This window comes from Bubalus kerabau, chromosome 1, assembly GCF_029407905.1.
Source record: "Bubalus kerabau isolate K-KA32 ecotype Philippines breed swamp buffalo chromosome 1, PCC_UOA_SB_1v2, whole genome shotgun sequence".
NCBI lineage: Eukaryota > Metazoa > Chordata > Mammalia > Artiodactyla > Bovidae > Bubalus > Bubalus kerabau.
Window position 1 is genome coordinate 47,983,090 of NC_073624.1, and position 13,390 is coordinate 47,996,479.

The window sequence follows — 13,390 nt, forward strand, 5'->3', positions numbered from 1 at the left end:
CGAACTCCCTCGATCTCCACCCGGCCTCTCTCGGCCTCCGGGAACGGAGGCGGCGGAGATTGCCGAGGGGCGCTGGCCCCGCCCCCTCCGCGGGCTAGGCCGCCACCGCCCCCTCTCCCCCGCCGCCCCGGCCTCCGGCGCGGGCTGGAGTCCCAGATCCCGGGCCCTCCCTTTCTCTCTCCCCGCCTTCCCGGTGCTGCCACAGTGGCGGGTCGGAGGATCTCGGCCAGTCAGCTCGTTCCGGCCTCGAGCCCCTCCTCCCCCCAAATAAACACCCCTCCCCAAGCCTCAGGAGCCCGGACCGCCCCCTTCCTCCCTCTGCCCGGCGTGTGGCGAGGGCCAGTGTAAGGGAGTGAGCGCGGGCCGGCGGGCCAGCTTCGTGAGTGAGCGAGGCGGGGCGCGCGGCGGGCCGGGCCGGGGGTCGCGTGTGCGCGTGGGGGCGCGAGCGAGTGCCCGTCGCGACCCGCCGGCGGCCCCGAGCCGGGGAGGCGGCTAGCGAGAGACCAGAGGCTACCGCCCGCCGCCGCCGAGGAGGGCAGCGGGCCCGCGCGCGCGCGCGCGCACGTACGCACGCACGCGGGGGCGGGTGCAGGCGCGCGCCTGCCTGTCGCGACAGTCGGGGCCGAGGCCCAGGGGGAGGTGGCCTGTCGCGGGTCGCCCGGCTCCCGGAGGCGAGGGGGCCTCGGGCGGATGGCGGAAGGCGCCCAGCCGCAGCAGCCGCCTCAGCTTGGGCCCGGCGCCGCTGCCCGGGGGATGAAGCGGGAGTCAGAGCTGGAGCTGCCGGTGCCCGGAGGGGGAGGAGACGGAGCCGAGCCCGGCCTGAGCAAGCGGCCGCGTACAGAGGAGGCGGCGGCCGACGGCGGCGGGATGCAGGTGACCGCGCGGGGCAGGCGCCCCGTTACCGTGGCGGGGTGGGGGGGCGGCGGGAGCGGCGCGGGGCTGCGGGGCTTGGAGGGCGGAGGGCTGCCCGGGGTCCCGGGTTGGAGGTGGGAGGGGGCCGATCGGGGCCTGCGTGGAAGGTGGGGCGAGCCCCGACGTGGAAGCTAAGGGTGCAGGAGGAGCCTGGTGTGCCCTGGAGGGTCCTGATCTCTAAGGGGACGAGAGGGGCACGTAGCACGAATAGGTGTTGAGAGGAAATCGAACGTGCTTGAGATGGATTCCATTTCTTTACACCCTTCTTTAGTTCCTTGGCGGGGAGTGGAAGCCGAGAGATCCTGGTCCGTTGCCCGGAGAGCTGGGGACCGAATCGAAGACTGGGGGAGCGGGGGGGGGGGGAGGAGGGTGGACAGTGGTGGGACACCTCCCCAAAAGAGGGAGTACTGTTTTTGGCAGCCCTGGACACACAACGGGGATGGAGAATGGGATCGGCATAGAAGGGAGGAGTGAAAAGCGAGAAAACTCCTCGAGAGCCCAAAGGGGATGTGGCTTAGGTTGTGGGTTAAATCAGTTACACGAGGAGTGTGAGAAGTACGAGGAGTTGGGTAGCGTTGTGGCTACACCGTGGTGCTCAAGATCATTAACTTCGTGGAGCATCTGGTGAGCCTGGAGACACAGGACCTGGCCAGCTGTATCTTAGGACACTGACTAGATCTTCATTGTCCTGGAATATAAAAGAAAATTTATAGGACTGTTAGAAGATTGGATTCTGAATTGTGGACTCAAGGAGAAGCTGGTTGGTTTGGAAAGGCACTGGCAAATGTAGTGACCATGTCAGTTGACTTTGTAGTTGGGGGAAGAGGGTGAAGCCTTGATTGATTTGATTTTAGATTTGGTCTCTGTTCAGAACATACTTGCTGTGAAATAGTGGGTTTACCTACCAGCAATCTGCCCAATTCTCTTAGCATCATAGAATGTTAGAGAAGCAACCAGGGATACCATCTTTGACTGGAGTTCTTAACTCGGAGAGACTTGGAAGATTCTTCTGCAGAATAGTTTACGGGTACTCTCAGGTGATAGAAAGTCAATAGTTTTCATCCTTTTTATTCGAGTCCCAAAATGTTTCAACCTCATTAGGTAGATGAGGAATCAAAAAATCTGGAGCAGACTAGTGACTTGCCTAGGGCCACCCAGTTAGCTGGTTGTGAAACTAGAGATAGAACCCTGGTCTTCTAATTCCTATTCCTGTGCTCTCTCCATTACAGCACTCTTGGAAATCTCTGCAGTGCTAAAAGACTTCCTGTGCTCCGCTCTCGCTGCTTTTCAAGGCTCTGTCTGACTTCCTGTGTTAGAGACCGAGCTGTATTTAAGCCTGGCGTGTTTGCTCTGTGCTTCTTGGTCTCCCTTGCAGAGGCCACTCTATTACTTGTCTTGACTTAGGTAAAGCGACCCTCCTGGTGTTTATTTTTGAATTCTTTTGTTTCACTTGCCTGCTTTTGTTCTCCATTTGAACTCTCTCAGGCAGGGTGCTTGTGTGAAGTACACACTCCGGGCCTTGGAAAAAATATAGAGGAATATGGGGAGACTTCAGGTGAGCTGGGTTGACACTGGAAGATGAGAGAAGATTGGGTGTGGGTGCTGGTGAGCGTGTCCACTTGGTGTGTGCATATATCTGTGTCCATTTATTGTTTCTGTCAATCACAGTTAATAGTGAGTCTTCTACTGCCTTCCCCCTCTTTCCTCCTGGGGCCCATTATTTGCTGGTTGCCTTCAAATTGGCTGAGGATAGCAGTATTTGGAAATGGAGCAGTGTATAGAGACTTCGGAGTATGGAGAGGAAGCTGTGGATTAGGTCCTCTGGGTACAGATGGGCACCTTAGAACTGTCCCACAGAGAATGCTTTTTTCACTGTGTGGATCTGTGGATCTTTATTTTTCACTTTATGCATTCTCTTTGTTGTAGTTCCAGTACACCATGTCACACAGGTATTCATGTCATCATTGACTTAGCCCCCTGCCCGCAACAATCTGCATGGTTCTGGGAAAATCCCTTCTTTGGGGGCTTCTATTACCATAGTTGTAAAATACAGTGTTTGTAAAGGATGATTTATAAGTTACCTCTAAAAAGATACAGAAAGTCTTGACTTTAAAGAACTTGGTGTCTGCAGTCTAGGTAGGGAGCCAGAATAGGTGAAAAGTTGGAAAAAAAAAAAAAGTGTGTGTATGTATATGTGTCATATATATGTATGTATGTATATTATGTATATGTATACGAATTTTTTGGTAAGTTCCAGAGGAACAAGAGTAGGGATACCACAAGGTAGATCCTTGTCACAAGGCTTTGCAAACTTTAAAACCAAAGTATGCTGAGGATTTGTGCCATTGAAGCCAGAAGCAAAAGATGGTTGTTCTTGCTGAAATGGTCAAGGAAGGCTTTATGGAGAAGTTGAAATTTGACGTCTAATCGAGAGTAAAGAAAAAGTAATGTTCATGAAAAGATGAAATTTGAGCCTAGGTCACCTAGATTTCTAGGACCTTCCTATCATTCTGATAATTATGATAGGATATTTAATATTCATTTAACTGATGTTTATTGAGCAGCTGCTAAGTGCCAGGCCCTGTTTTAGAGCCTAGGAAATATAGTAGTAAACAAAACAAAGACTTCTCTCTCATGGAACTAAGATTCTAATTGAAAGAGACAGACAATAAAGAAATCAACTATTATTAGGTGGTTTTAAGTGTTAAGAAGAAAAATAAAGCAGGGAAAGGGGTAAGAGTGGTGAAGAGGATGGTTAGGGAAGGCCTCTGTGTAGGTGACCTTTGGGTGACCTGAGGGAATTTGAGGGAATGGGGTTCAGACAGAGGAACTGTGGGTGCAGAGGCATTGAGAGATAAATACACTTGATGTGTTTGAGAACAAGAGACCAGTGGAGCTGGAGGAGAATGTGCAGGGGCGAAGCAGTTTTAGGAAGTGATATCAATGGTGTAGACATGTCTATAGGTTCATGTAAATAGACATTTAAAAATTCTACAGTAGCTTGCTTTTTGGTATATGGGTTTGTCTTGAAGCACTTGTTTTTCTTCGTATATCTTAGCACAAATGGCATTTCTTGGAGGTCATAGCTCCTTTTCGAAAGCCTTCCCTCCTGACAGATTAATTCACAGCAGTTAGACCCACCTCTTGCCTCCTGTTGTATCGGTGGTTAATTATGCATCATCCTGTATTGTCTTCTCATTGTTTTATTCCTGTTTCCTTAGTGATACTGTAAGCTTCTAGAAGCCAAGAAGTATATTTTCTTTGTGTTTATCCTTTATAATACTTCACAGTTTTGAGTACATAGTAAGTGCTCAATGCCTGTTAAACTGAAGTTGAAATTTTGCCTTTTTAAAATAATTAAGGGATAGAAAAAATGTGATGAAATTTAGGGGTGAGAGTACTTTCAGGAAATATCCTAACCTTTTGAGTGTCAAAGGATTAACCCATTTTTAAACAGAAGTCATTTGCTGGGGTTAATTTCCCAAGACCACAGACTAAATGGAGCTACAGCTCTAAGCTGCAGATTCCAAGGCTGAACCCTGATGAGTTATAGCCACTAAGCTTTTGGGGATAAATCATTACTTGCTAAAATGGAGCACTGGGGACATGAGAGAGTCTGTGGTGCTTATGTTATAATCCTTGTGCTAAGAAGGACCCCTGGGACGGGGGGGAAGAGGAAGGGTCGCTCCTTTCTAGGCCAGTATCCAGAAGCCTTATGTGGGTGGCAGAGGAGTCGGCACAGCCCTAGAAACAGTTTAGAGAACCCTCAACTGCGGAGTAAGAGGGAAGAGACAAATTCCACCTGAAAATTGAAACACAGCTTGAGAAATGTAGTGAGTTGTTAAAGAGGGTATTTGGAAATACTGTACTCTAACCTGGTAGGAAGTTAAGTGAGTTATTAGAGATTTGTTTCACTTTAAGCAAGTTTGATATGTGTGAAAAACTCAGGCCTTATGAAACATACCAGGGAATGAATTCTTTTGGTCAGCTCCTCTAGTGAATATAAACAATTTGATGAGCAAAAATTCAGATTTTTGTGCAGCTTTCTAGGAACTTAGAAAGTTCACCTTCATAAAGCAAGGTGCACCTTAATTATTATTTATAGCTTTCAGCAACATTCTTTATGGTAGTGAAATGTCAGAATGTGGTTATTACATGGCTAACTGACTGCTTCTGACCATAGAATCAGAAGTCTAGTATAGCTAAGTGAGTTCAGAAGTTGTTCACGTTAGTGTTTGATTCTAGTAGTAGGAGGACTTTCTGGTCTCAGGGAGGGGTTTGCAGGTAGCCTGTAATTGCTTTGTAGACACTGTATTTCTTAGTTTATCTTCCCATTTGCTTGTTTCTGGGTTTCTTTCCTCCTAGGTGGAAGTCTCTTTGGACTTTGAGTGTATGGTACTGAAACTGAACATGGGTGCTACCATTTGAGTAGACTTACCAATATACTTTCTTTCCAAGGGATTCTGTGAACAATCTCTTGCTAAATTACTGAATTTTTCATTTCTGCGTGTCTTAGTCTGCTCAAGCGGACTGTAGACTGGGTGGCTTAAACACCAGAAATTTGTTTCTCACAGTTCTTGGGGCTGGGGTCCAAGATGAAGGTGCTGGCAGATTTGGTGTCTGATGAGGGCTCTCTTCCTGGCGTATAGATCCCTGCCTTCTTGCTGTGTGCTCACATGGGGTTTTCTCCATGTATGCTAGTGGACACAGAGAGAGAGAGAGAATCTCCTTTTCATAAGGGCTCCCCCATCATGGGATGCAGTGGTGGAGGTGGGATCCTCCCCTTATGACCTAATCACCTCCCAATGGCCCCTCCTCCAATTACCATCAGATTGTGAGCTTGGGCTTCAACATATTAGTTTGTGGATGGGGTGGGGGGAGGGGACACAGACATTCAGCCCATAATACAGCCCATAATTTACCACCAGAGTGGTAAATACTGTAGTTGGAGAAACTGAGGTAGCACAGTCATGTAAAAATGACTAATTTTTTCCCCCAGACTCACAAGGCAGCTTGTGAGTGTGTAACTGGGAATGTCTGAGAGGCAGAAAGATCTGAATTCAAAGAGTTATTCTGCAGGGTGACTCAAGAGGTTATCCTGAGTTGAATTTGTCTCTTAACTTCCTCTCCCATTTTTCTAGTCACTGTCTTTTTTTTTTTTTTTTTTCTATCACACTGATATGTGAACACCACAGAAGCTAACTAGAGATTTAACTTTCATTTTGATATAAAGCAGACTGCTGCAGACAGGCCTCAAGATTACAGGGCTGAGAAAGAAATTCAGTGTACTGCTTGGTGTAAACAAGAGTGTTGCTAGTGAATCTCTGGTTTGACATCTCTCAGGCCATCAATTTGGTATCAGGCTTTAATAATTTGTGGAAACAATGTGTGCTGTGCTTAGTCACTCAGTCGTGTCTGGCTCACTGCGACCCCTTGGACTGCAGCCCGCCAGGCTCCTGTGTCCATGGGGTTCTCCAGGCAAGAATACTGGAGTGGGTTGCCATGCCCTCCTCCAGGGGCTCTTCCCAACCCAGGTCTCCTGCATTGCAGGCGGATTCTTTATCACCTGAGCCACCAGGGAAGCTCAAGAATACTGAGGTGGGTAGCCTACTCCTTCTCCAGGGGAACTTTCTGACCCAGGAATTGAACCGGGGTCTCCTGCATTGCAGGTGGATTCTTTACCAGCTGAGCTACCAGGGAAGACCCAATAAAGCTGGTCATTTTAGTCAGTGGACGTGTTTGAATTGTTTTTTGATACATATTTGTAAAGCTTAGTGCACATCTTTTTTTCTGGGGCTAATGTACCCTTCCTTAAAGACAGGAGGGAAGAGCCCTTGAGATGATGGAAAGGAACCGGCAGTAACTGGAGCGTGAGCTGACAGATGGAGGCGGGATGACGAGTGTGTGTGGTGTTTAGGTGGCCCCTGCGAGTATCCAGTTTCCTATTCCTTGCCCCTCCAGCCCCAGTGCAAGCAGGCAGCTTACATGGCTAAGGTTTCATTATCTAATCCATCACAGATCGGCTTGAATAAACCCATTGGCTGGCGCTGATCTAGTTAAGAGAGTAGTGCAAAGCCGCTTGAGCCAGGATTGGGGCAAATCGGATCAGAACTGCCTTGTGAATCCTGGACATATTTCTGTAATTTGGGTGGTAAAGTGGTTTGGGAAATCACTTAGGAGCCAGAGCTCACCATCAGACTGGAGTGTTTCCACATGTTGTCCTGGGGACCATGAGGGAAAGTAGATGGAGGATTTGACACCTTTCTCTGGAGAATAGTCAGGTTGCTTTGATTATTTGAGTCTGAACATTTTTTGGTCACTCATGCTCAGGAGTGACATTTTGGGAACATTTGGAGATTCCAGTTATGATCACTCAGTTGTGTCTTTTCTGAGTGATCCCTTCATCTGAGACTGTATTATATGCGTTGCTTCCCGATTTTTGAAGGGGAGATGTTGTTATCATTATTACCAACCTTGATATATCATTATGTTTGTTATCCATACATACTTGAAGTATGGTGTAGTACAAGAAACCTTATTTAGAATTTCTCACATTGGGGTTTGAATCCTGGTTCTTCCCATTGCCAGCCAACTGAAATGACCTTTGGTAAGATATTTAGCATCTGAGCTCCTGTTTACACACCTGTGAACTGGAGGGATTACTGCATCCTCTCATGAGCTGCTATAATCACAGACTGAAAATATTTGAAGTTCCCATCATGGAACCCAGCAGTAAATGTTTATTTCTTGCCTCCTTTATAACCTGCTACACAGTATTCCATGAGTTCCTGCTCACTGCTCCATCAGCATGGAGTGGTTAATGTGCTTCTGATTGATTAAGTGACAGAGTTGGGAGCTACCTCAGATGAGCAGTGTACTAAACTGGGAAATCTAACAGGTTTGACATGGGTGAAGAAGTGTATGAACCTGGTCGTGGTGGTCCCTCCAGTGAGAGGAAGAGGAGACATTCACTTCCTTGCTAAGGACTAAGAGGGCTCCTGCATGGGGCGTGTGGGCATTTCAGGAATCTATGGGATCTTTCCTGGGAGTGTGGATGACAGAGGCACTAGCTGTTTTGATGGCACATGGGATGCAGGAGTGAAAATGTCATTTGTGTTCCAGATTTTATAAGGTTTGTTGGTTAAATGTACTGCATCTAATAGATGGCATTTTGTTCTCATTTTTGTTTGTGGAAATTGAGCTGGGATGAGTTTGTCTCTTGTGCTCTCCATCCAGTCTCTTCAAACCCACCTTTCTGGCTGTTAACATCATAATCCATCTAAAAGAGCTTGAAATCATTTGAGAGCTTATCAAATGGATAAGGTCCATTTTCTTGTTTGGCCTGCCAGGTCCTCTGGCCTGATTTGTGCCTTCCTTTTTAGCTTCTTTCTAGTCTGTGGCAAGGGACTGGTAGCTTCCTGAGCAGGCTGTGCCGCTCAGGCTCGCTCATACCTTGGTGCTTCTGTTTCTGTTCTTCTGTCCGAAATTCCTACCTCACACCTCTCATCTCATCAGTAAGGCTGTCTTCAGGAATAAGCTGGGATGCTGATTCCTCCTGGATGCCTTTTGTCTATGCTACATCCCTCCCGCATTCCTACTGCTTTCCAGAAGGTTGTGCCCAGAGCTCTGTTTTAGGACTTTCTAGATTAACATTTGTTCAGCTGTCTGCCCCGACCCAGACCACCGCCCTCCTAACCCCCACCCCCTCCGCCAGACTGTGTGATCAAGGGAGCCTTTGGGATCCATAGGATCTAGCATTGCCCTGGCCTGACTAATCAAGAAACTGTCTTTTCTTGTTGAACTGAACTTTGTCTTCTTGCTCCTCGGTTGGAGCCAGCAGATGGCTTTAATTGTTTTTCCAGATTATCCCTGGGGGGTCTGGCCCTTGGTCTACTCTCCAGCTCCAGCAAAGACTAGGTGTTGTGGGATTTGTGAATGGTGCCTGATCTTTGCATTGATAATCAGGGTTAAAGGTGACTCTAGAGGGGGTGGAGTTTAACTGCTGAAAGTGTCGGGTGGGCATGGCAACCTGACATTAGGTTTCCTGTGCTCAGATATTAATTGAGAGCACGTGTGTATGTATAAAAAGTGCCTTTGTGACTGAGGAACTAGAAGAACCACACGAGGACAGGGCAATTAGAGCTAACCTATTCCGGTTCATTGGAGCAGTCTGTTGACCCGCTGTTCAGTGGCGGTGCTGCTGAGAGCTTCTGGAGTGCTGTGGTTCAGATGTATTACCACCACTTGGGACTAAGCCCATTTGATCAACTGTGGACCTTCACCTTTCCCTTCTCAACCAATGAATTTCATAAGCTCTTACAGCTTGTTTTTATGGATGCAGAAAAATACCTGAGACACCTCACAGAATGCACACTCTTTTTCAGATGGTTCATTGGATATGTTTGAAAACAGGGAGACTTAATACAGTTCTTGTAAATCTCAGCTTTGGAGACAGGTTCATAGAAGTATTTTGCAGGAATCTTCTCTCTGGCCCTCGTCATACCCACCTTCTCCCCTGGGTCCCCTGATTTGTGCTCCTGTTAATCTTCGCCTGTTCTCCAGCCTCGAGACTCCCCTTGCCAGTTTAGTTGGGGCCTCTTTAAAGGCGAAATGGGCATACTTTATAGTGCTTCTGGCTGTTCAGATGCTGGATGAATAAAGCAGATTCTAAAACGGGAATGAGAGCGAGAGCAACCAGTTATATCACTTCCTTCTGACGTGTTCTGCACATACGTGGCATCTAGAAATTTCAGTTGAGGATTTCAGGCACAGCACACATGATAAATACCACTTAAGAAGTAGATGACAGTTTTGAATTGCCAAATGATAATGGTGGAGTAACTGCTTAAAAACCTATTTTCCCAAGAGTGGAAACCGAGCCTTTGAAGTTTAGGCTTCCACATGGGTGTGTTCAGCCACAATTCTCAGGTTTTTTAGGGACCTAAGTCCCCAGATAATATCCTGGTATGTGGGATTTTCCCCGCAGAGAGGCTGGTTCTCTGGTTTCTCCTTTGCCAAGGGAAAGAGATTTTGCTCTGAGCACTGGATATTTTTTTCCAGGCATGTGGTTTTTGAGGAGGCACACTGTTTACTTTTCTTCAGGGCTGCATCGATTTTGTCGGATCCTAATTGTAAATACCACAAGCAAAGCATGATTTACTGTAAGGAGGGGGCAAGAGGGTGCCCGAGGGACTCTCTCAGCTCTGGGGTTGGGGGTAGGGAGCAGGAGCCACGCCGGTAGGACTAGGGGAACTGTAGACATGGTCTGGGGGCACCGTGGGGTTTGTGTGTGGGCCCCAGTCGCTGCTTGAGTTGGAACACTTTTGAAGCCGAGGCTCACGGGAAGTTCTTCCAATTGCTTTATTTTGAGCAGCTTTTTCCTCCGTGTGTTGGCAGCTGTGTGGAGGAGGGGGCGTTAGCTGCTGTCAGCCAGGATGGTTTCCAGAGCAGACCCGTATGGATTTCATTTAGGCATTTATTTCAGGGGTATGTGGCTTGTCGGGAGTCAGGAGGACTTCGGTTCCATTTTCCTGGAAGTTGGTGGGCTTCTGTGAGCTGCTCTATTTATCTTGGACAGGGAGGCAAGTAGAAAAGCGGCTGCACAGTTAGCCCTTGTTGCAGGAGCTTCGTTTCGTAGGTCATCCTCTTGGGGATTTTTGTACAGTCATATTTACAGCCTTAAGATTTTCTTTGCCTCTCCCTTCCCCCCTTTTTCCTTCTGCAGTTTAGTGCGCCATAAAAATTCTGAGGAAAGTGGGTAATAATTTAGGGTGTTGTTGTTTAGTTGCTAAGTCGTGACCAACTCTTTGCGGCCCTATGGACTGTAGCCCACCAGGCTCCTCTGTCCATGAGAATCTCCAGGCAAGAATACTGGACTGGGTTGCCATTTCCTTCTCTAGAGGATCTTCCTAACCCAGGGCTCAGACTCGCATCTCCTACATTGGCAGGTAGATTCTTTACCACTGAGACACTGGAGAATTTGGGGTAGAAGACAAGAATTGTTTGGCTCCCTACCCCACCTCCCTTTCTTGCCCAGCCCTCCCTCACCCCATCCTTTGCAAAAGAATCTGCAAAGGAGGTCGCTTATCCCCTAGTCAGACTGGCCCGTCCCCTGATCCATCTGAATCTGTGGCTTTCACAGCTTTCACCTGCTATTTCTTGGTTTCCAGGGAGTGGGGTAGTAGGATCGCGATTTCAAAGCAAGAACTGGCAAAATGGGAAGGTGTTTTTGTGGTGGCTCCCAGCACCTACAAAGCTGAGCTCGAGGGCTTGCACCTCATACGAACTTCCAGGAACACTGTCCGTGGCTGACGTGATGGCCTTGGGGACTTTGTTGGCGCTTCAGGAAGTCTCCACAATGGCAGTCTCTCACAGTGGGAACATTGGCAAAGCTAAGGGGAATTGGTAACACTTGTTTTGAAAGTGTGGCTGGTCTTGGACTGCCCGTCTCAGTGAGAGGGGAAGAGTCTCAGTGAGAGGAGAAGAGGCGGCCTTGTCTGAAGAGGGGAGTCGTACTCTACGACTGTTACTTAGGTGTCCCGGCTCCTGTTTGTGTTTGCTATCTCACGTCCAGATTGTATGGCCTATTTTGTATGTTGCATTTACACTTGAAGCCATAGTCTGACTTTTAGGAAACTGTGATTTTTAGTAAACTGATTTGGCTAATCTTGGTATCATCCTGGACTTTGACGTGAATTTGGTCATATTTACCAATAAAAGGTCTGTGTCAAGACTTAGAAGTTGTGGTTTCTGTTGGTGGCCTCCTCCCCTCCCCAGCTGCCTCTTGCTGTGCATTAGCGACACGTCTTTTGTCCCTGCACTTTGTGTTACAGGTCTTTAGCTGCTTGTTGTGGTACTAAACAGATCTTTCTGCTGCAGCATTTTGGCTCTGAGCTGATCGTGTTTTACAGTGTTGGAGATCAGTTGGCTAACTGGCATGTGGTGTCCACAAAGCAGAAGCCTTTCAAAGAGATACTTACCATGGACCATTCATGATTTTTGTCAGTTGCATAAAAATGCTGTGATTAACCAATACCCATGTGTCCATGTGGACGAGCAGTCTTCCTTTATGCCTACTTGGCACTGCTCTCTCTAGCAGTAGTTTGGATTAAGTGTTCCCCAGTAGGCTTTGCATTTTAATCCTTGGAAGCCTGTTTCAAGAAACCTTTATGATTTTCTTGAGGTTGGTGTAGGGGATCATTCACTCTTACTAAATTTTAGCTTCACTATGAATTGTTTTCTTCAGTGTTCATTTTAGGCAAATAGTAAATATTTCTTTGGTTTTACAGTATCCAAGAGTTTGAAGAAATCTAAAAAAAATAGATTGGTCCAGCATCCTGTTTTAAGCAAGGAAATGGTCTAATTCATATTATCCCAAGCCGTTTTTTAATTGGTTGTCCTTTGAGAAATGATAATTGGTGTCGTTCTGACAAACACACACACAAAGTCACATAACTTTGGAATAGAGTTAAACAAAATTTAAGCTATCTCATTTTGCTTCTCATAAGCAGATGTTGTGACTCTAAATTTATAGAAGCATGTTCAGTGAAGCATCTTCCTCTCTTCCCTCTTCCCCTTGTTAGTTTCTTGTTATTCCACCCTCTTTTCTTTTTACACAAACACTAGTATACTCCATACATTCTTTTTGCACCTTGCTTTACTCTATCAGAAGTTATTTTTTTTTATTGTAACAGGGCTTATTAATATTTTCATTAATGATTTCTGGGTTTGTGTGTGTGTGTTTGATGCTTAGGAAAGTTTTTCCCACTCCATGATTATAAAAACCAGAATGGACTTGCAGACAGAGAGACCTGAGTTGGAGCCCTAGCTTTTCCACATCATAGCTGTGTGATCTTGGTTACACAGCCTAAGAAAAGGCTCAGCTTTTTTGCTTATGAAATATGTTATAGAATTGGTATAAGAATTAAAAGAGATAATGTATGTAATGTGCTTAGTTCAGAGCCTGACACTGAGTAGGTGTACCTACCAGGCCCTGTTTTCTTATATCTCAGTACTTTTTTCACTTTCTTAAAGGCAGGAACAGTCTCTTAATCTGTGTTTTCTTGGCTTCTTCATCAGTACCAGGGATATATTATAATAAGAATTTGGTAAAGTGTTATTTTGGGGTTTTGCTTTAATTTTTTTGCCTTAAAGTTATCAGTCTCTAGTTTTATTACCAATCAAATAATGGGTGAACGATAGCTAAATCAATGGATTGGTAATGGTGGATAGTATGAAATCATGAGAGCTGAGGTCATCTCAAAGTTTCCTGGATCAGCTCTCTGCTTCAGTGAGATGAAGTAGAATCTGTGCCCATTTTTATGGACAAGTTGTTTCAGGCTCAGAGGAAGTATGAGAGAGCAAGCAATATGCTCAGATTTTCAGCTTTGGAACTAAGTAGAATCTTTCATTTCTTATTTTCTACTGATTGGATGGGATTTCTCTGGGAGTTTCTTATATGGAGGGTTTTTTCCATCAT

General features: G+C 46.6%; 1 protein-coding gene across 17 annotated transcripts in view; it reads left to right on the forward strand.

Annotated features, from left to right (window-relative positions):
- The first annotated feature begins 312 nt into the window (after positions 1-312).
- Positions 313-13,390, forward strand: part of RBFOX2 (RNA binding fox-1 homolog 2) — a 288,451-nt gene continuing 275,373 nt past the window's right edge. For 4 of the 17 annotated variants that reach the window (XM_055574431.1, XM_055574436.1, XM_055574485.1 and 1 more), the window contains exon 1: positions 315-873. In XM_055574431.1, coding sequence (XP_055430406.1) covers positions 691-873 — 183 coding nt within the window. In that variant the 5' untranslated portion in view covers positions 315-690. Of the gene's footprint in view, positions 874-13,390 lie in introns of all 17 variants that reach the window. The other 13 variants (XM_055574454.1, XM_055574439.1, XM_055574521.1 and 10 more) reach the window with 6 other exon arrangements.